At 44.4% G+C, this 22,328-nt stretch overlaps 1 protein-coding gene across 4 annotated transcripts in view; it reads left to right on the top strand.

Moving 5' to 3' along the window:
• Positions 1–22,328, top strand: part of HERC1 (HECT and RLD domain containing E3 ubiquitin protein ligase family member 1) — a 423,490-nt gene that overhangs the window by 347,308 nt on the left and 53,854 nt on the right. For all 4 annotated transcript variants that reach the window (XM_033919754.1, XM_033919753.1, XM_033919752.1 and 1 more), the window contains exons 62-66: positions 4,879–4,944; positions 5,030–5,155; positions 14,250–14,388; positions 15,218–15,399; positions 16,401–16,556. In XM_033919754.1, the coding sequence (XP_033775645.1) occupies positions 4,879–4,944; positions 5,030–5,155; positions 14,250–14,388; positions 15,218–15,399; positions 16,401–16,556 (669 nt within the window). The remainder of the gene's footprint in view (positions 1–4,878; positions 4,945–5,029; positions 5,156–14,249; positions 14,389–15,217; positions 15,400–16,400; positions 16,557–22,328) is intronic.

Genomic DNA, 22,328 nt, shown 5'->3' with positions numbered 1-22,328 from the left:
GAAGCCTAGGACGGTCGATTCCGTCATAATCTCCTCTGGGAGGGCATTCCAGGTGTCAACCACTCTCTGAGTGAAGCAGAACTTCCTGACATTAGTCCTGAACCTGTCCCCCCTTAGCTTCATTACATGTCCTCTAGTCCGTGTCAAATTGGACAATGTAAATAATCTTCTCTGCTCTATTTTGTCGATTCCTTTCAGTATTTTGAAGGTCTCGATTATATCCCCACGCAGTCTCCTTTTCTCAAGGGAGAACAATCCTAGTGTTATAAGTCTGTCCTCGTATTCCAGTTTCTCCATACCCTTCACCAGTTTTGTTGCTCGTCTCTGCACCCTCTCCAGCAGTTTTATATCCTTCTTTAGGTAGGGAGACCAATGTTGGACGCAGTATTCCAAGTGTGGTCTGACCATTGCCCTATAAAGCGGCATTATAACTTTCTCCGATCTACTCGAGATTCCTTTCTTTATCTATGCCCCTAATGAAGGCCAGGGGGCCTTCTTTCGCGATTTGGTGTCCCGGGTTCTCCGGTTCAAGGGGGGTGCTCTGATTGTGGGTGGGGACTTTAATCTCACTGTGGCCCCTAATTTGGACAATTCGGGAAGGGCGGATCACTATGGGAGGAGGGAGCGTAAACTGCTGAGGGAGGCGCTGACTGCTCTGAATGTGGTTGATTGTTGGCGCTGGCTAAATCCTTTGGACAGAGACTACACCTATTTCTCTGGGTTGCACTCTACCTACTCTAGAATTGATGCTATATTTGTGGAGAGGGGGTTGCTCCGTCGGGTTGAGTCGGTGGGGATAGAATCGATCACGTGGTCAGATCATGCTCCTGTTTGGACTAGGTTTCTGGGGGAGGGGGGTGGCTTGGGACAGAAATTTTGGCGGTTTAATGACAGCCTCCTTGATGACCCGGAGGTTGGGGTACAGATTGAGGGGTGGATACGGGAATATTTGGATTTAAATTTGGAGTGCGGGGCCTCGATGGAGGCAGTTTGGGAGGGGTTGAAGGCTACCCTTCGGGGTAGGTTGATTGCTCTGGCTTCTGCTCGGCAGCGCAAACGTAGAGAGGCTGCAGCGGTCTTGTTACTTACTATTGGGCGTTTGGAGAGTCTCCATAAGCGCCGACCTTGGGATGACGAGCTGCGTGGACACTTGTTCCAGGCACGCCGTGATCTTCAGGCGTTGGATCTGGAGCGCTTGCGATTCAATTTGCAGCTGTTGCAACAGAGATATTTTGAGTTTTCTAATAAGGCTAGCCGACTGGTAGCTCACCGATTAAAAGTGCGACAGACGTGCAATCAAATTTTGTCCATTCGGGCGGCTTCGGGAGCGCTATTGCGTAAAGATGATGATCTTCGAGCACGTTTTGTTGAGTTCTACTCCCACCTCTATTCTTCGGATGGGGCTGGGTCCTCGCCGGATATTGATAGTTATTTAACTTCGGCGGGGTTGCCTAGGATAGATCTGGCAGATGTGGCCCGGTTGGATCGTCCCCTTACGTTGATTGAGGCTCGGGGAGCTTTGCGCTCCATGAAACTTGGCAAGTCACCTGGGCTGGATGGCTTTACGGTTCGCTATTATAAGCGGTTTCAAGATCTGTTGTTACCTCCCCTGCTCAGCTTTCTTAACTCTTTGGAGGGTGACAGTGCGCTTCCGTTTTTCATGCGCTTGGCGGGGGTTACTGTGTTGGCAAAGGGCGGGGAAGGATCCCCTTCAATGTGCTTCTTATCGACCGATATCTTTGTTGGGGGTAGATACGAAGATATTTACACGGATTTTAGCGGATAGAATGATGAGCTGGATTCCTCGGTTGATACATCCTGACCAGTCGGGCTTTGTGGTGGGGAGGCAGGTGGGGGATAATACGCGTCGGGTTTTTAACCTGTTCGAGAGGGCTCGGAGAGGTGGTCGGGAGACAGTCTTCTTGTCGGTTGACGCCGAGAAGGCTTTTGATAGGGTTTCCTGGCCTTTTTTGTTTCGGGTTTTAGATTTTGTAGGTCTGGGACCTCGTATGCAGGAATGGATTCGGATCCTTTACACTCGTCCTGTTGGCTGTATTAAAGTGAATGGGGGTTATTCTGATACCTTTTCTCTGGGCCGGGGAATACGGCAGGGGTGCCCTCTTTCCCCGCTCCTCTTTGCACTAACAGTGGAACCTTTCGCACAGCGGGTGCTGATGAATCGGGATATCAGGGGGGGGTACGGTTCCAGGCCGTAACGATAAGTTGTCTCTGTTTGCGGATGATCTTCTTTTCACGGTGGAAGAACCCGAGAGCTCCTTGCCGGCTATCTTGAGGGAGCTGGAGGAGTTTGGCGGGGTGTCGAGGTTTCGTGTTAATGTTGGGAAATCTGAGCTCCTTAATGTTAATCTGCCTCCGGACAGAGTGCATCTTCTTCGAGCTCGGTTTCCGTTTTGGTGGGTGCAGCATTCTATGCGCTATCTTGGGGTTTATTTTGGTCCGCCGGGAACGGAGCTTTATGATCTTAATTTTCCCCCGCTTTTTCGTCGTATCCAACGAGATCTGGCAAGTTGGAAAGATCAGTTTTTCTCCTGGTTAGGTAGGGTGGAAATAGTGAAGATGATGATTTTGCCTCGCCTTCTGTTCTTATTCCAGGTGTTACCGCTCTGGGTGGGTAGGCGTACGTTGGAGGGGGTGTAGCGGCACATTTTTTATTTTATCTGGGCCGATCGGAGGCCTCGAGTGAGTAGGTCGGTTATGTGCTTGGGGCGGAGTGATGGAGGGTTAGCTGTTCCCAATGTGGTGAAATATTATCAGGCTGCCCAGTTGCGAGCCCTGTTGGAATGGCAAAGCAAGACCCGAAACCGTGGGTAGAGCTTGAACAACGCTTATCTGCTGGGGTGCACCTGTTGCATTTGCCCTGGGTGCCTGGGAGGATACGGCCTGAGCGAGTGTTGTCATCGGTTGCCACAGCCTTGCGGGTCTGGAATATGTCCCGGAGCAGTTTGTTGCTGGGTAGGCGCCATTCTTGGTTTACGCCGCTGCGCCATAATGTGGCCTTTGAGCTGGGTCGGGGTGAAGGGTGTGTTTGTTAGGTGGGAGGCCCATGGATTGGTCTGTGTGGGTCAATTGTGGGATCCGCTCTTAGGCAGTATTAGGTCTTTTGCTGAACTTCAGGATCGTTATGATCTTCTGGCTCGGGATTTGTTTCCCTACTTGCAGGCTGTGCATTACTTGCGGGCCTCAGGGGCCCTACGGGACATACGGGCGGGTAAGACCCCCTTTGAGTTGTTGTTGGGCCCGACTCTCCGGAAGGGTGCCTTATCTGCTATCTATCGGTGCCTTAATGGTCGGGGGGTTCGGCCCTTGCCCTATATGTTAGCTTGGGAAGGGGATTGGGCATCAGCTATTTCTCTGGATACTTGGGGGGATATTTGGAGAGAAGTTGCTTCGGCGGGCATTGCAGCATTGGTGGTTGAAAATGGGTATAAAGTTCTTTTCCGGTGGTACTATACTCCTCAGGTTCTGGCTCAGTGGCGCGGGGGGGCGAGTGCTCTTTGTTGGAGGGGCTGTGGGGAGGAGGGCACCTACTTGCATATGTGGTGGTATTGTGGGCGGGTGCGTGGTTTCTGGACTGAGGTGTTCTCTCGAGTTTCCCGGATTCTCACTTTGCAGGTTCCGGTGGACTGGAGACATGCCCTGTTGTTTTGGCACCAATTGGATCTTGATTGGGGAGACTCTTTATTCTGCAAGTTAGCTTTTACTGCTGCCCGGCTGGCCCTTGCATCTTTGTGGAATCAGGGGCGACCCCCCACTTGGCATATGGTGGAACAGCGCTTAACTAACTGGCAGCTTCTTTATTAGTTGACGGCTTTAAGACATGGCAAACATCATGGTTATGCTCATATTTGGCGTAGGTTTCGGGCTTCTATAGGGATTAGTGGGAGGGGGAGGGGGGTTGGATTGGATGTTTAATTGGGAGTATGAGACTGGAAGTGACCCTAACATGACTATTTTTCTTGGTGGGGTTAGAAGATCTTTTACCCAACGGGGTGGTGTGGGCATTGTGCTTTATCCCTGAGGGGGTGGGGGGGGGATTTTGTTGTGGTTTTGATGGATTTGTGGTTGGGTTTTTGAAATGTTGGGGTTATAACTATTGTTTCATTTGCTGACAGCAATGTTGATCTTTTTCTTTGTGCTTTGCTGTGTGTCATTGCTGTATACATATGTATATTTTTCAATAAAAGCTTTCATTGAAAGTGTTAGTGCTGGTTGTACTCAGATAAGTGGCTTATTCATTTCCACCTTGTTTTCAGTTATGATTACATTAGCATTGACTTGTTGCAGAGCAGAACAGAAATAGGTTGTTCGGGAAGTACCCTGTATCCCTGCCTCCATGTTTCTCCTCTTATAGGAATTGTCAACTACTTTTATATGAACTGAGGAGATATGGCACAGTCCAGAGATGCAGGAGGCAAAGCAGAGAGAAAAAAGTAGATGATGCCTTCTAGAAACTCTTGAGTAAATGAGAATAACTCATTGGTTCAAGACTTGTATGCTTATGTTTATGTTTATTCAAAGAAGACTGAGTAAGAACCTAATCATCCCTTTGCGTTAATGTGATTTAATGTATGCTTAGCACAAGCCCCATTATTCTCTGTCGGATCTATTTACAAGCAAAGTACACAACTTACCTTAAAAGATGAATAGTGAGGGACAATTTTCAAACAACTGACAGAGGATCATTTCAGAGGTAGGAAAATTGGAAAGTGAAGAATTTGGGGGAACATTTTCAATCAATAGGATTGAGTGTCCTTTCCTATCTTTTCCTCAGTTTTACTAAAAGTTAAATTTAGACTGAGCATTAATATTCTGTTTTGTAATATACCCTAATCTTAATGCATGTTTTTTGTCTTGTAGGATAACAGTAAATGGATTAATGGAATGGATGAACAGATTATGTCATGGGCAACATCAAGGCCTGAAGTTGGTTAAACTATTGACTTTTTATGCCAAATATTTGTGGTTATTGTAGGATGATATTTCCTTTAATGTTGTCAATGTTTTATAGGATTGGCACCTTGGGGGCAAATGTGATGTATACCTATGGGGAGCAGGTCGACATGGACAATTAGCAGAAGCTGGTAGAAATGTAATGGTGCCAACAGCAGCACCTTCATTCTCGCAGGCTCAACAGGTAATGATTGTACTATGAAATAACAATACTTAATATACTACTTTAACATTTGTCTAAATATTATTTTCCATATGTTCATGTTGATTATATAAGCTGCCATATTTTCATAGAGGGAGGTGGTCTTGAAGGTAATTGAATGTGGCTGTTTGTTGAGGTGCATTTTACACAAAATGTGAGTACTTGCTAAGGAGGGTCAGTCAATCTATTTACATTTGTTTTCCTTTTGCATGCTCAAAGAAACAGATGCTTATGGATTGTGTGTGGGCGTGTGTGTGTGGAGGTGTGTGAGGATAAGGAACACAAGTAAGAGCAGAGGAGCAGTGGTGGAGAATCCCACCACTGAAAGATGAAAGAGAACTGGCCTCAGCCATGAATCAACTGGTCTTTTCCATGAATCAAAATAGTGCAGCCTAGATATGAAAAAAAATTAGTTGAACAGAGAGAATGGAAAGCATTTAAGGGAAAGGGATAAGGTGGAGGGAAGAGGTGAGAAGAACCATTCCTACAAAGACCTGTTCTTTGCTGCCTGCCTGCCACCTACCTTCAAGCCACCTACCTTCAAATTCAGTCTTCAGCCAACGGCAACAATATAGAGAGTTTCAAGTTTATTTAAAATTTCTTATACCGCCTAATCAGACTTCTAGGTGGTGTACAAAAGTTAAAAAAAATATATAATATACAGAACAGATGCAATAAACCAGATCATAAAATTAACAGTTCAAGACAATACTAGGGATTGTTCATACAACAAATAACTTAAAAAACAGACCTACACCAAATGTATGGGGAATGGGCAAGAACTACAATCTTTGGAGAAAAGAGCACTGAAAATGGAAGAACAATAGGTAGGGGAAAAAATCAGAACAGAATTGTTTAGTCCTTAGAAGGATAGTTATTGTCCAAAAGCATCCTGGAACAAGAATGTTTTTAGTTTAGATATGAATTGACTTAATACAGGCTCTACACGTAAGTAATTAGGCATAGAATTCCAGAGGGAGGGTGCAGTGATAGGGATATTATTAGATCTCATGGTGTTAATTAACTTTAAGGATGGTATAGTAAGAAGATTCTGTGACATGGAGCGAAGAGTTTTGGATGGGCTATAAGGAATCAGAAGTCTGTTGATAAATTCGGGCTGGTTGCTCTCGGATTTTAAAGGTTAGAAGTAGGATTTTATAACTGACTAGTGTTTAAGCCCGTTACATTAATGGGTGCTAGAATATGTCTGTCTGTCTGTCTGTCTTTCTTTCTTTCTGTGTCTCTCCCTGCTCCTGTCTCTTTCTTCCTTTCTTTGTCTCTATCCCTCCCACTGTCTGTCTTTCTTTCTGTCTGTCTCTCTCCCTGGCCCCCTTTGTCTGTCTGTCTTTCTTTCTTTCTGTCTCTCTCCTTGCCTGCTGTCTTTCTCTGTGTCTGTCTTTCATTCTCGTGCGCTGCCTGCCTACCTTTCTGTCTCCATGGCCCCCTTTTGTCTCCCCCCCAAAGCAAACCAAGATTGCTCCCTGGCCCCCTTTTCCTTTCCCTCTCCCCCTACCCAACTTTCCTGTGCAGCAACAGCAGCATTCCTCCCCTTCCCTGTATAGCAGCAGCAGCAGAATTCCCCCCTTCCCTGCGCAGCAGCATTCCCCCTTCCCTGTGCAGCAGCATTCCCTCCTTCCCTGTGTAGCAGCAACAGCATTCCCCCCTTTCCCTGTGTAGCAACAGCATTCCCCCCACTCCCTGTGTAGCAACAGCATCCCCTCACTTCCCTATTTAGCAACAGCATTCCAACCCCACTTCCCTGTGTAGTAGCAGCATTCCCCCCACTTCCCTGTGCAGCAGCAGCATCCCCCCCTTCCCTGTGCACCCACCCCTTGCCTGCTCCCCCTGTTCCCTTCCTTTTCCCTCCCCCCATCCAGCAGCACCCCTTTCCTGCTCCCCCTGTGCATACGCCCTGCAGAAATCTACTTGCCTCAAAGAAAAGCACTGCACCAAGCTGTTGCTGGCCTCGGTGTCTTTTCTCCTCTGCGGCCAGCCCTAGCAGAAACAGGAAGTTGTCAGACGGTGAAGCCAGTGGCAGCACAGTGCAGCGCTTTTCAGTTAAACGCTGCGAACGGGTGAGCAGGCAAGAGGGAGGAGGGGGAGAAATAGATGCCGGCAGGGGCGTTTGGAGGTCAGGGCGCATGCGGCAAGCCGCCACTCGCGCCTGAAGATTTTATTTGCTAGGGCGTGTGCGTCAAGCCACCGCTTGGAGTTGGGAGGTCGGGTCGCGTGCGGCAAGCCACCACTCGCGCCTGAAGACTTAGGAAGCCACGCAGCGTTCTGTAGAATACCGCCACGGATAAGAAATCACGGCGGCAGGGATCACGCCATTTTAAAAGCGCATGCGCGGGTAAGGTTTTATTATATAGGATTCTGTCTTCCACAGGTAGCCAGTGTGCTTTGAATAGAAGAGGGGAAACGTGATTGTATTTTTTTTCCGTTAAAGATTATTTTGATCGCAGTATTCTGCACTATTTGGAGGTGTGTTATTTCCTTTTTTTATTATGTTTTTGTAGAGGGCATTTCAATAGTTTATACAGGAGATCACAAGTAAGTGAATCAAAGTATTCAAAGATGCGGGTTCAAGTAGTTTTGAGAGAGAGCGAATCATTCTAAGTCGAAAATACTTTTAAAACCAATTGGAGGAAATTTTTTTTCACTCAGAGAATAGATAAGCTCTGGAATGCGTTGCTAGATGATTTGGTAAGAGCGGATAGCATATCTGGTTTTAAGAAAGGTATGGACAAGTTCCTGGAGGAAAAGTCCATAGTCTGTTATTGAGAAAGACACGGGGGAAGCCACTGCTTGCCCTGTATCGGTAGCATGGAATATTGCTACACCTTGAGTTTTGGCCAGGTACTAGTGACCTGGATTGGCCACAGTGAGAACGGGCTACTGGGCTTGATGGACCATTGGTCTGATCCAGTAAGGCTATTCTTATGTTCTTAAAACATTTCTGAACAACTGTACTAATGTGGGCATGATAAGTAAACTTACTGTCAAAGGTAACTCCTAACAGTTTTAAAGTGGATACAATTTTAATTGGTAGAGACTCGAGTTTTAGGGGGGCCTGTATAGGCAATTCATCTTTAAAAGGGAAGATCATTAATTTTGATTTATTGATATTAAGGGACAGCATGTTCGTGTCTAACTATGATTTAATTTTTTCCAATTTCCGATTAATGGTTACTTACTACTACTTCTGGATTATTGAGTTCGATTGAATGGATTAACTGAACATCGTCAGCGTAAGCAAACTTATTAAAGCCAATAGACTGACCTAAAGTTAGGAAAGGAGCCATAAAGATATTGAAAAGCAATGGTGATAGAATCGAGCCCTGCAGAATACCCTAAAGGACTCAGAAGATGTTCCTTTAAAGATTACCTTTGATGATCTTTCTGCAAAAAAGGAAGTGAACCAGGACTACTAACTTTGCCATAACTGCACCCACATTGTGGAACTCTCTCCCCCAATTTCTTCGAGACGAAATCCAATTACCAAAATTTAAGACTCTCCTTAAAACTTACCTATTTAAAGATGCCTATGCCAAATCTTAATCTTTTTTTTTTTTTTTTTTTTTTTTTTTGTCCACTTGTTGATTTCTTCTTCAATCTAATTATCATTCTCTCAGCATATCTCTCACACCAGGCACCCCCGCCCCCCATGTTTTATCCCTCCCCTCTATCTCATTTCTTCTAAGATTATGTAACTTTCTCCCAACCTTCCCAATTACCCTCACTGTCAGGTTAGTCCATATGTTCTAAATGTTTCTATTTTTTCTTTCTCACTAATCTCTCCCAACACATCTAAATACTTCTTTCTTTTCTATTTAGATTTTATTGTTAACCGGTCAGATATTTGTTTTATGATCGGGTTATAAAAAACCAATAAACTTGAAACTTGAAACTTGAATTCAGATTTCTTGAAGGCGAGTTAGTAACAGCTTAGGGTCAATAGTGTCAAACACTGAGGAGAGATCTAGCGAGATAAGAAGAACTAACTGATTGTGATCTAGGTGGTAAAGTATCTTTGTAGTCAGGCTTATAAGTGAAAGTTTGGTAGAGTGATGTTGGCGAAAATCTGTTTGATTGGGATATAAAGCCTTTGATTTTTCTACGAAGTAAGCAATTTGGTGGAAAACAATTTTTTCGGTAAGCTTGGCTAGAAAAGGTATATTAGCTATGGACTGGTAATTTGAAACGTCTTGGGCGCTAGATTTATGGTCTTTAATTATCGGGTGAATGATTGATTGTTTCCATATTTTGGGTAGGGATCCTGAGGCTAAACTAAATCTGGCTACACAACTTTATGTGAAGAAAATAAATTAAAACCAGAGACAAAGGAAACCAACTAGTGGTGGAGAAAATAAAAGCAAAAGAGTTGGCATTCCTGAAATATTTAAAAACCCAAGAAGAAGAGTTCAGAAAGGACTACCAGGTACAACTGAAAAAAGCCAAGAGAGAGATACGGCTGGCGAAAGCGCAGACGGAAGAGCAAATGGCTAAAAATGTAAAAAAAAGGGAGACAAAAATTTTTTTCTGATATATCAGTGAAAGGAGGAAGATGAAAAATGGAATTGCTAAACTAAAAGATGCTAGGAATCAATATGTGGAGAGTGATGAAGAAAAAGCAAACGTGTTAAACAAATAATACTTCTCTCTGTGTTCACGGAAGAAAAACCTGGAGAAGGACCAAGATTATCTGGCAAAGTTACACTAGAAAATGGAGTAGATTCTGCGCTGTTCATGGAGGAAAGTGTTTATGAACAACTTGAAAAACTGAAGGAGGACAAAGCGATGGGACCAGACAGGATCCATCCCAGGATACTGAGGGAGCTCAGAGAGGTTCTGGCGGGTCCTATTAAAGACTTGTTCAACAAATCTCTGGAGACGGGAGTGGTTCCTGGGGACTGGAGATGAGTGGCTGTGGTCCCTATTCACAACAGTGGTCACAGGAATGAAGCAGGAAACTACAGGCTGGTAAGTCTCACTTCAGTTGTTGGAAAAATAATGGAAGTGTTGCTGAAAGAAAGGCTAGTGAACTTCCTAGAATCTAATGGGTTACAGGATCCGAGGCAACATGGCTTTACTAAAGGTGAATCGTGCCAAACGAACCTGATTGAATTTTTTGTTTGGATGACCAGAGAACCGGATCGAGGACACATGCTAGATGTCATTTACTTAGATTTCAGCAAAGCCTTTGACACGCACTGGGGAAATCCTGAAAACCCGACTGGATTGCGGCCCTCAAGGAGGGACTTTGAGACCCCTGCCTTAGAGGAAAGGAGGGACAGAGGAGATATGATTCAGACATTCAAATACTTGAAAGGTATTAACGTAGAACAAAATCTTTTCCAAAGAAAGGAGGCTCTTTAACAAACTTGAAGGGCTGAAGTTAGGACCCAAAGTGGAGAACTTGGGTTAGAAACTGGTTGACGGACAGACGCCAGAGGGTGGTGGTTAATGGAAGTCGCTCGGAGGAAGGAAAGGTGAGTAGTGGAGTCCCTCAGGATTCGGTGCTGGGGCCAATCCTGTTCAATATGTTTGAGTGACATTGCTGAAGGGTTAGAAGGAAAAGTTTGCCTTTTTTCAAATGATACCAAGATTTGTAATAGAGTAGACACCGAAGAGGGAGTGGAAAACATGAAAAAAGATCTACAAAAGTTAGTGGAATGGTCTAAAATCTGGCAACTAAAATTCAATGCAAAGAAGTGCAGAGTAATGCATTTGGGGAGTAATAATTGGAAGGAGCCGTATATGCTGGGAGGGGAGAGGCTGATATACACGGATGTGAAGAGGGACCTTGGGGTGATAGTGTCTGAAGATCTAAGGGTGAAAAAACAGTGCGACAAGGCAGAGGCTGCTGCCAGAAGGATGCTGGACTATATAAAGAGAGGTGTAACCAGTAGAAGAATGAAGGTGTTGATGCCCCTGTACAGGTCATTGGTGAGGCCCCACTTAGAGTATTGTGTTCAGTTTTGGAGACTGTATCTGGTGAAGGACACAAAAAGGCTTGAAGCTGTCCAGAGGAGGGCGACGAAAATGATAGGAGGTTTGCGACAAAAGACGCATGAGGAGAGACTGGAAGCCCGAATATTTATACCTTAGAGCAGGGATCTCAAAGTCCCTCCTTGAGGGCCGCAATCCAGTCGGGTTTTCAGGATTTCTGCAATGAATATGCATGAGATCTATGTGCATGCACTGCTTTCAATGCATATTCATTGGGGAAATCCTGAAAACCCGACTGGATTGCGGCCCTCAAGGAGGGACTTTGAGACCCCTGCCTTAGAGGAAAGGAGGGACAGGGGAGATATGATTCAGACATTCAAATACTTGAAAGGTATTAACGTAGAACAAAATATTTTCCAAAGAAAGGAAAATGGTAAAACCAGAGGACATAATTTGAGGTTGAGGGGTGGGAGACTCAAGAGCAATTTAAGGACATTCTTCTTTACGGAGAGGATGGTGGATGCCTGGAATGCGCTCCTGAGAGAGGTGGTGGAGAGGAAAACGATGACAGAGTTAAAAAAAGCGTGGGATGAACACAGAGGATCTAGAATCAGAAAATAATAGTAAATATTGAACAACTAAGGCCAGTACTGGGCAGACTTGCATGGTCTGTGTCTGTATATAGCCGTTTGGGGGAGGATGTGCTGGGGAGGTCTTCAATGGCTGGGAGGGTGTAGATGGACTGGAGTGAGCTTTGACTGAGACTTCAGTAGTTAAAATCTAAGAATAGTGCCGGGCAGAGCTTTAGATCCTTGCCCAGAAATAGCTAAGGAGAAGAAGAAAAAAAAAACCCCCAACAAATTTTTAGATTGAATCAGGTTGGACAGACTAGATGAACCATTCGGGTCTTTATCTGCCATCATCTACTATGTTACTATGACCAAGCTCATGATGTATGGGCCAAAAATAGAAAAGAATCATTTCAAGAGGAAAGGTAGAATAACTTACTTCTGTGTTAGCCTTTTTTTATATTTAGCGAATTGAGACATCTTTGGATATCCTGTAGGGTTGGAAGAGTGAACCGAGAACACTTAGAGAAGGAGAGATTTATTGAGTCTTTCGTACTGGTTATATCACTAGGACTGACAGATGCAAAATTGCTATTACTGTGGCCTATCTGTGAAAGGAAATCTCAAATTTTTTGGACTTTGTTAATGAAATGAGTGGCTAAGGCCTGGGCTAATGGTACTTGGTCGGTCTGACTACGGCCTGCACTGGGCCTTTTTCTCTGAGACCTGGCCTGTCCCTTCTGAAACAGGAAATATGAAATCAGGGAACGAGCATTAGGGTGATTTCTAGTGGCAAGACAGAATAAGCTAAGCAATGGAAAGTTAGATGCAAAGTAGAGAATGATACAGGGACTGTTTCCTGTGGCTAGCTGCAGCTAACCCACAGAACGGGGAAAAAATCGTCCGTTTGCCACGGGTACAGGAACAAGGCTTTTCACCACTACTTTGAGCGATAAATGGCCTTGTTCCCGCAGTAAAGGATCTGCTGTGAGTCGCCTCCCTTCCCACCCCTCCTGTTCAGCATCCCCCCTCGCAATCGTGGGTCCAGCAGCCCCCCATTGCGAGTCCAGCAGCCCTCCTTTCTCCCTCCCTATCGGGGGTCCAAATCTCTCTTCCCTTGCTCCCGATCGCAGGTCAAAACTGGCAAAATAAAAAGCCTGTGACTCCCCTGGGTCTGTACAACACAGCAAAAGGCAAAAGACCCAATATTACACAGTGAAAGCAATCCAAGCGATGAGAACAAAAAACTGTGGATGTATATGTTCTGAAAGAAGATTTATTAGTCACTCTTCACAATAAAAACGTATAAACTTGGATTTATATATGTATTTATACGTTTTTATTGTGAAGAGTGACTAATAAATCATCTTTCAGAACATCTACATCCACATGTTTTTTTTTTTGTTCTCATCGCCTGCGTCTGTCCCTTTGGGCCTCCTGTGGCAGGCCTACTAGCCTCTCAGAAGTTTCGTAGACAAATAGGCAGACAACATCGCATGCAGAGCTGCTCCGGGACCTTATTCCGGCCGAGTCCCTCCTTCTGATGTAACTCCCTCCCACCGCCAAGTTACCCCCTTCTGGAGGCCTTAACCTGGGCCAATCAGAGCTTGATGCCAATCAGTGCATCTGGGGAGGAGCCTAAGGCTCTGATTGACTCCCATAGGAGGGGCCTTAAACAACCTGAGCCAAACAGAGCCTTAGGCCCTTCCCCAGCACATCCCAGGATGCACCAGAAGGGGAAGTTCTGCCATTTTGAAGAAGTGGGCCTGCTGACTGGAGGGAGTAGGCATCCCTCCAGCTGGCCTTCGTAAACAAGGTAAGGGGGGCAGGGGGTTTGTCGGAGGCCTGGGTGGGGGCATTGGGGGCAGGATGGTGGGTGAGAGTGTTTGGGGGGGCGGTTGCTTAACAGCGGCAAAATTTTCTGGCAGGTCTGAGCTGTCCAGTCTTTCTTTCCTGTCAATGCCTGAGCTAATCAGCGCTCAGGCACTGACCAGAAAGTAAGGATGCAACAGCTCAGACCTGCTGGAAAATTTTGCTCACAAATGTAGGACAGCGATAATAGAGAATTGTCAGAGTGCTCATTTAAATATTAATGACCTCATTGTAATACATTTGCGTGGCAAAGTTGTAGACTACAGTAAGCAGTTTTGATAATCTGCTGCTAAAATACATGAACGCTAAACTGGCTGGAACCAATTTAGTGACCCTGTTAAAGTTTTGAGAATCTTCCCCCTAGTTCTGAATTCCAGAAGAACTGTTCCATCCTTTTACTGTTGGATCACCCACCCACTTGTGTACTTGATCAATCCTGCAGTTAACAGAAAATATCTGCTACATGTGAGAAACAATGCATTGACAACAGAAATCAAAATGTTTTCACTAATAAGTGTAATTGTAAAAAGTAAGGGTTAAAGATAGGTACCTATGTAACATCTTGTATGAAATTAGTAAACATTTACAGGGATTATGGCAGGACTGTATCTCATTGGGCATAGTTTACTTTTTGGAATGTTTGTTTTATTATAGAAATTTAACATGCACTGTCATTTTTTCACCAGGTTATTTGTGGACAGAACTGTACTTTTGTTATTCAAGCCAATGGAACAGTACTAGCATGTGGCGAAGGAAGCTATGGTCGTTTGGGGCAAGGAAACTCTGATGACCTTCATGTCTTAACTGTTATTTCAGCTTTGCAAGGTAATATCTACTACAGAAAAGATCATCCAGCTACTTTATTATTTGCATTCATTCAGCCCACTCATCTGTCAGGAAAAATCCTAAAATCAAAGGCTCAAAACCATGTAGAATTTCCTAATGGACATCTTTTAACTTAATCACATGTATTCAGTGCACGTGACTCAAAGGCCATAACTGCTGAATGTTCTAAAACAGACATCTCTTGTCACATTAATTCAAAATTAATAAAGTATATATTTTTCTTATATTTTGATGTGTATGTTCTTAAGTTTGTTTTATTACATTTTGCTTGTTGGGGTGTAAAGTTATGCATGGCTTGGTGCCACTGGGTAAAATATCATACATAGTTTATAATAGAATAGCTTATTATTTATTTGGCACTAGGTTCTACAGATATTTGAGGGACATTGAATTGGAAAATGATTTTTCTTTCTGAATTATTAATATTTATTTTGCTGGCTGTTATACTCTAAGATCATATTTACTTCTGGTTTTTATGGCTAATTAGTGTTTGTTACACAGATTTCATGCATTCAGTGCATATTTAAAATGATTTGACATATCTAATAGGGGGTTGGAGCCTTTTCCTAGCATGCCCTTTCCAAGCTGACTGCTGCATGGCAAATACTCCAATGTCTAGTCAGTTCTTATGGGCATCGGAGTATTTACGGCGCTGGCCCAAGCTGTCGGCTTTAGTAAAAGGACCCATCTGTCTTTTCTCCTGCCTATTAAGAAATTTACCTGTAATTGTAAAAATATAAATAATACTTCGGATTTTGTATTAGTCCATGTCTTGCCATTTAATGACACAAATTTCTTATTTACACAGGTTTTGTTGTAACACAGTTGGTGACATCTTGTGGCTCTGATGGTCATTCTATGGCTTTAACAGAAAGTGGTGAAGTGTTCAGCTGGGGCGATGGAGATTATGGCAAGCTTGGCCATGGAAACAGTGATCGTCAACGCAGGCCCAGACAAATAGAAGCATTACAAGGAGAAGAAGTGGTGCAGGTTTAAGAACAAATTATTCACATTAAATGAAGTATATTAGACTTCACAGATCCTGGAAATTAGAATAGAAATCTAAGTCTGATGGCTACAAAATTCAAGAAAATAAAATCACGCATTCCCTTTTTCTGTCTGGCTTACTGGCACCATTATTGTGCAAGTAGTAAAATCGAGATGTTAATAGCTGCCCTTTTTGTAGGGAGGGGTTTCATCAAGAAAAAGTGATATAAAAACAATGTCTCCCAGTAGAGATGATGAAGACAAAGACAGTGTCTGAATTAAAGTGTGGGATCTCTTAGGGACAGGAGATAGTGGATTCTGCGGATAGACAGACTGGATGGGCCATTTGGCCTTTATCTGCCATCATTTTTCTATGTATATACTGAACTGAAGACTTTTAGATGAAGACAGAGGAAGTGGTAAAACTGAAGATAAAGATTTCTTTATCTTAATTTAACCAAATAAACCTATACTTTAGCTTTTTAAAATTAATGTTTGGTAATACAAAAACATTCTTTTTTTATTTAAATTAAAAAAAAAAAAACTCCCAAAACATTATTTTTGATCCTCTTCCTCCTTAGCAGTCCCTTTTATTATTGGTATTATGGGATGTATTGATTATGCTCTTTATATTTGATTCATATTAGTTACAAACTAATCACTCCATGCTCGGAACAATCTGTTCATTTTTTTCCCTGCCATATTTCTTAAATATACTGACAACATATCTTTAAAAATAATTTTGCATTTATAGGGCAGCTCTGATATTTTTTTCAATTTGTTTTGTAGCCATCTCTCCTTTCTTCATATTGGTTGTATAGCAAAGATGAAGTGAGAGGTCATGCATTCAGATTTTGTGCAGTAGACATTCAACCATGATAGCCATAGGCCTAAGCAGATATTGGATAGGTTGGAAAAAGAAAAGCAAATCATTTTTGTGTGTGAAATAGGCATGGGTGCCTTGACGAGGCATTGTTGCTTTTAATATTTGTTTTAAATTTTAGATGTCATGTGGCTTTAAACACTCTTCAGTGGTAACAGCTGATGGCAAACTATTTACATTTGGAAATGGTGATTACGGTAGATTAGGACTGGGGAATACCTCTAACAAGAAGTTGCCAGAAAGAGTGACAGCGCTGGAAGGCTATCAGATTGGACAGGTAAACTGGAATATTGAAACTATGTGTTAAAAGTATGGTAATAGACATGAAATTGGAGAAATCCTTTAAAAATTGAGTCCATCTGCTTTACTTATCATGTAAGGAACATGAACAAGAACTACTGGCAAGTATGGACTCTGAATACTTAGAGGGGCAAAATAAAAAAAAAACGTCTAAGTCCCCTTTTGACCTAAGTCCCTAAACGGTCAACCCAGAAGCAGGGAAAGTGTCCATAACCAAAACATACGTCCATGTTTTGATTATGGCTTTCCTCTGCCTAAACGCCCAATCTCCACTATGTCTAAAAGTACCCCCACAGCACGTCTACACTTTTTAACCTTAACGAAAAAAAAACCACAAAACGTCCAACAGAAGGGCTTTTAGGCGAAGGAGGAGCCAGTCCTTCACCTAAAAGCTGGATTCTGTAACCAGTGTCTGTCAAAAACAACACCGGTTACAGAATCCTCCACCCCCCACAACAACAATCCAGGCAGGAGGGTGCCCAAGCCCTCCTGCCATGTCAAACCGCGACCCCCCCCCCTCCCGACGATATCGGGGCAAGAGGGAGTCCAAGCCCTCTTGCCCCGTTGAAGCCGCGACCCCCCCCCCCCCGATAACATCGGGGCAAGAGGGAGCCCAAGCCCTCTTGCCCCAGGCACCCACGGCACCCCCGACTCATACGGGCCAGGAGGGAGCCCAAGCCCTCCTGGCCCAGGCGACCCCCCTACTCCCACCCCCACTACAGTACGGGCAGGAGGGATCCCAGGCCCTCCTGCCCTCGATGCTCCCCCTCCCCCCCAACGTCCGCCCTCCCAAGAACCCCCGATCGCCCCCCCCAGCCGACCCGCGACCCCCCCGGCCGACCCCACCCCCCCTTCCCCGTACCTATTTTAGGTTGGCCGGACAGACGGGTGCCAAACCCGTCCGTCCGGCATGCAGCTCAACGAAAAATGGGGCTGGATTGGCCCAGGGGCACCAAAGCCCCGCCTCCTGGTGGGTCCTAAGGCGCCTGGGCTAATCAGAATAGGTCCAGGAGCCTTAGGCCCTTCCTGTGGGCGGGGCCTTAGGCACATGGGCCCACCCGTCTGTCCGGCCAACCTAAAATAGGTATGGGTAAGGGGGGTGGTGGGGTCGGCCGGGGGGTCGCGGGTTGGCTGGGGGGGCCGATCGGGGGTTCTGGGGGGGCGGATGTTGTGGAGGAGGGGGGTGCGTCAAGGGCAGGAAGACCTGGGATCCCTCCTGCCCATACTGTAGTGGGGGTGGGGGTAGGGGGGGTCGCCTGGGCCAGGAGGGCTTGGGCTCCCTCCTGCCCCGATGTTATCGGGGGGGGGTCGCGGCTGCCGCAGGGCAAGAGGGCTTGGGCTCCCTCTTGCCCCGATGTTGTGTTTGGGGGGGGGGAGTGATTCATCGCGGTAGGGGAGATGAGGCATCTCTCCTGCCGCGATGGTTAGGTTGCTGGGCCGCTGAACTGATGGCGCCAGCGGCCATCAGCTCAGCGGCCCCTTTTTCGGCACTTAGACCTGGTTTTATTTCATCTAAGTGAAAAAGGTCTAAGTGCCGACTAAACTGTATTGGTTATACCTGTTGTACGGCTAGGTGTAGGTCGGCCCACCTCCCGCCCACTGCCCGCCCTTTCCCCTCCTCTAAACACACCTCTTTTCTCTCTGTGCGTTTAGAGGCAGGGGAAAGGCCTAAGTTGGTTTTAGATACATCTAAAAACCAGTTTTGGTTATGGGTACTTGGACGATCAGGCTTTTTGATCGTCCAAGTAGCCATTTAGGACACTTTTTAGACTTTATTTTTTTTATTATGAGCCCCATAGCTATTATCCTATCTCATCTTATAAAATCATCCTGTCTTTGTTGCTTGTGTCCCTCCACTTATTTTGTGCTATAGGTTGTATAGCACCCAATAAACCTACTTTTCATATGTTTTTTGATGCTGTGTGCACTGGAGCAGAAATAAGTAGAGTTGTATGCTGCTACAATAAGGGAAAAGAGTGAAGCTTGGATCAACTTTGAGGAAAATATTGAGGCTTTGTGCTGCTGCTGTACCTGGCGGAAAGAGACGAGAGAAAGGCTAGATGCTGGGGAAGAAGGGTTGGCAAAGAGTGGATAGGCAGAAAAGAAAATTGGAGGAAATTGTTGAAAGAGAGTTGCCATTCAGCATATCACCAGAAATTGGAAAGATTACACCAGACTTAATTACACCTTCTGGTGGAATTCGTTATGCCATATATACAAAATGGAAAGGACAATTGCCATACAAAAAGGGAATTATAATAATTTCCAAAAAAATTGGGGGGCCATTGATAACATATTGTAATGATTAGACACCTTTTTACACTAAAAGTATAATTATATAATGGGAAAGGGGAGGATATATTGCTATATTATTGGTTTAATTATTATTTTGAACACATTACATGTATGATATGTTTGATTTACAATAATTGTGGAAAGGGAGGGGGTGGGGGGCTTAAAATATGTATTGAAATAATAAGAAGAATGAATTTCAAGTGATGTATATGAATTAATTGATGTAACATTGTACACTTGTTGCAAGATGAAAAAATGAATAAAGAAATGGAAAAAAAAAAAGAAAGAGAGAGATTAATGTCAAAACATATGTAAGGGAGACATGAACAGACAGGAGGAAAGAGAGAAGGAAAGCAAATGGAGAGCACACCCTGGAAAGAATTAGGAGGAGGCAGAAAATCTATTCATTGAGGAAACACGACTACATCACAGAGGCATACCTCAACTCACACTGGCTTCCAATTCCAGCAAGAATATTATTCAAATTCTACTGTCTACTATTTAAAACCATAAACGGTGACAGCCCAACCTACCTGAATAACCACCTCATCCAAACTACATCAGCTAGACATAGGAAAACCCACACTCCATTCACGCACCCTCCAATCAAAGAAGTCAAACGGAAAAAATGGCCTCCTAGCCACACAAGCAGCAAAACTCAACAACCAAATCTCCAATCTACTAATTATGACCCCAGACTACAAAATATAAAGAAATACCGCTAGCTTCTTCCCACTTCCCAATACCTTCCCGATTCCCCAAAGCAACCTCACCTACTCTTTATCTCCTCTAGAAATTACCAGATATCTTCTTGTAATACATTTTTTTGTAATTCTTTTGTAATCCGCCTTGAACTGCAAGGCAATGGCGGAATAGAAATCTCTAATGTAATGTAATGTAAAAATAGCAGAAAGGAGAAACTGAAGCCAATGAGATTGGAAAAATAAAATGCACACACAGCAATGGTAGATCATTTGTTTTATTTTGAATTTATTTATTGAAATATCAACTCTGGGAAATATCTCAGTCTTTGTATTTGGCACAGTATAAAAGGATACATGTCTGTTTCTATTTCTCCAATATGGTACTGCAAACAGACTCTGATATTTTGGAATTTTCAGTTAAATTTTTGCCAGCATATTTCTATCCATATTTATACTTTACTGCTACTACTACTAGTATTTAACATTTTTATAGCACTGAAAGGCATACGCAGCACTGTACATTTGACATGTAATAAACGATCCTTGTTCTGAAGAGCTTACAATCTAATTTGGGACAGACAGGACATATAAGGGTTGGGGAGTTTCTTGCAGAGAGAATGATATGACAGACATAGGTAATTTTGTGGTGAGTGGGAGTTAGGAGTTGAAAGCCTTGAAAAAGTGAGCTTAGATTTGAATACTGCTAGAGACGGAGCCTGACATAATGACTCAGGCAGTCTCTTCCATGCATATGGCACAGCAAGATAAAAGGAATGGAGTCTGGAGTTGGCAGTGGAGGAGAAGGATGCAGATAGGACGATCCAAACGGTAACAAAGTCTTGATTGCTTGGTTGCTCGAGTTAGTATAACTCGGGGCTGCCCAAGTCCGGTCCTCAAGATCCACTGGCAGGCCAGGTTTTCTGGATATCCACAATGAATATGCATGAGAGGGATTTGCATGCACTGCCATCTTGGTATGCAAATCTCTCTCATGCAGGTTCATTGCGGATATCCAGAAAACCTGGCCTGCCAGTAGATCTCGAGGACCGGACTTGGGCAGTCCTGGTATAACTACTGCATAAAAAAAAATTTACTTGCCGTTAGTTTTCAAGGGTCAATCGCGTTAAAGAATGATTCTCATAACATTGGCAGACTTTTGCATATGTGACATACATGTCATCTATTCTAGTGTTTACTTATGAAGGGAATTTTTAAAAATAAAGTAAAATTCTGGAATCTCTCGTGGCACACCTGGAATCTCTTCGGGGCACACCACTGTGCTATGGCACACAATTTGAGAGACACTGCTGTAGAGGTATCTGGAGTGGAGATGTAGATCTGGGGGTCATCAGCATAGAGGTGGTACTAAAAACCATGGGAGGAGATTAGTGCACCAAAGGAGTGGGTGTATAAGGAAAAAAGGAGAGGTCCCAAGACAGAGCCTTTGAATTACACCAATTGACAGTGGGATAGCAGTGGAGGAGGATCCCCCATTGCTTACACTGAAAATGTGATGGGAGCAATAGGAAGAAAACCAGGAGAACACAAAACCCTGTAATTCTGTGAGGACAGTGTATCGAGCAGTAATTGGCAATCAACAATATCAAAAACAGCAGATAGATCAAGAAGGAAGAGGATAGAGTAGAGGCCTTTGGATCTAACCAGGAACAGGTTTTTAGAGATTTTAGCAAGGGCAGTTTCCATGGAATGGAGTGGGTCAAGAATAGTTTGCGATGAAAGGAAGTCCAGGACAGGGTTGAGAACCACTGCTATAAAGGATTTTGGAGGAGCTGTGGAATTACAGTAAGTTGCCATTTGTATCACTACATTCATCTCTTTGTGTACTGATACATCAGAATATTTGATTCCTGATGTAGGCCTTTTGGCCGAAACATGACTCGTGTTGAGTCATTTGTACTTTTATCATACCAATAAAGCCTGACTGGTGATTGTTTCCATTTGGTTTGCTGTCTGCTCTGTCTCTTCTGTTGCTGGTTTCTTGTTTACAGAGAGATTTCCTTCTTCTGTTTTCTCTACAATTTACTTGACTAACAAACCAATTAGCATCGATAATTATTACTACTAATTGGGATTAATTAAAATTTTGGTGCCAGGATCCATACATAAATAGAGCATGCCATGAGATGATCATGAGCAGATCAGGGGTGTTCCTGTAATTTACATGTGCTGTTATAGAATAAGGGTATCTGTGACTAATTTAGGTGCAAGGATTTACACCGTGGTTTAGTTGGTATAACCCTCATGTCTAAAGTTAGCATGGTTCCCAGCGCCAAGAGCTATTTTATAAACTTTGAGTGCGAACTTCCGGCGGAAACATGGGGCTGTAGACAGCGTGCTGCCACAGCTCCACTTCACCTGACCATGGCGCAGCTATTAACCTGCACTTTTCCCCCTGGTTCGGGTTGTCTGCGGCACTGGGGAGGTTGCTGGAACAGCGGAGCAACCGAGAAGAAATTTCCTCCGCGGCTCTGCCTCACTCGTTCGGGACGGCCGGCGGCCACGTGGCGCCGCGGGTAGCGTGCGGCCGCGAGTCTGCTCTGCTGGGGCGCGGCGCGACTCTCCCCCTGCAGGTCTGCCTTCGGGTGCGGTCATCTTCCCGTGCTGGGGAGTTTACTGGGGACGCAGCACGACTCTGCAGCCGTCCTGCTGGCAGCCCTGCAGCTCCGATCTCGGGTCTTCCGGGGGCCACGTGGTGCAGCAGAAGGCAGCTGGCTGGGACTCTGACACCG

The sequence above is a fragment of the Geotrypetes seraphini genome, chromosome 14 (assembly GCF_902459505.1).
Source record: "Geotrypetes seraphini chromosome 14, aGeoSer1.1, whole genome shotgun sequence".
In the NCBI taxonomy this organism is placed as follows: domain Eukaryota; kingdom Metazoa; phylum Chordata; class Amphibia; order Gymnophiona; family Dermophiidae; genus Geotrypetes; species Geotrypetes seraphini.
This window is presented reverse-complemented; position numbering and strand designations above follow the sequence as displayed.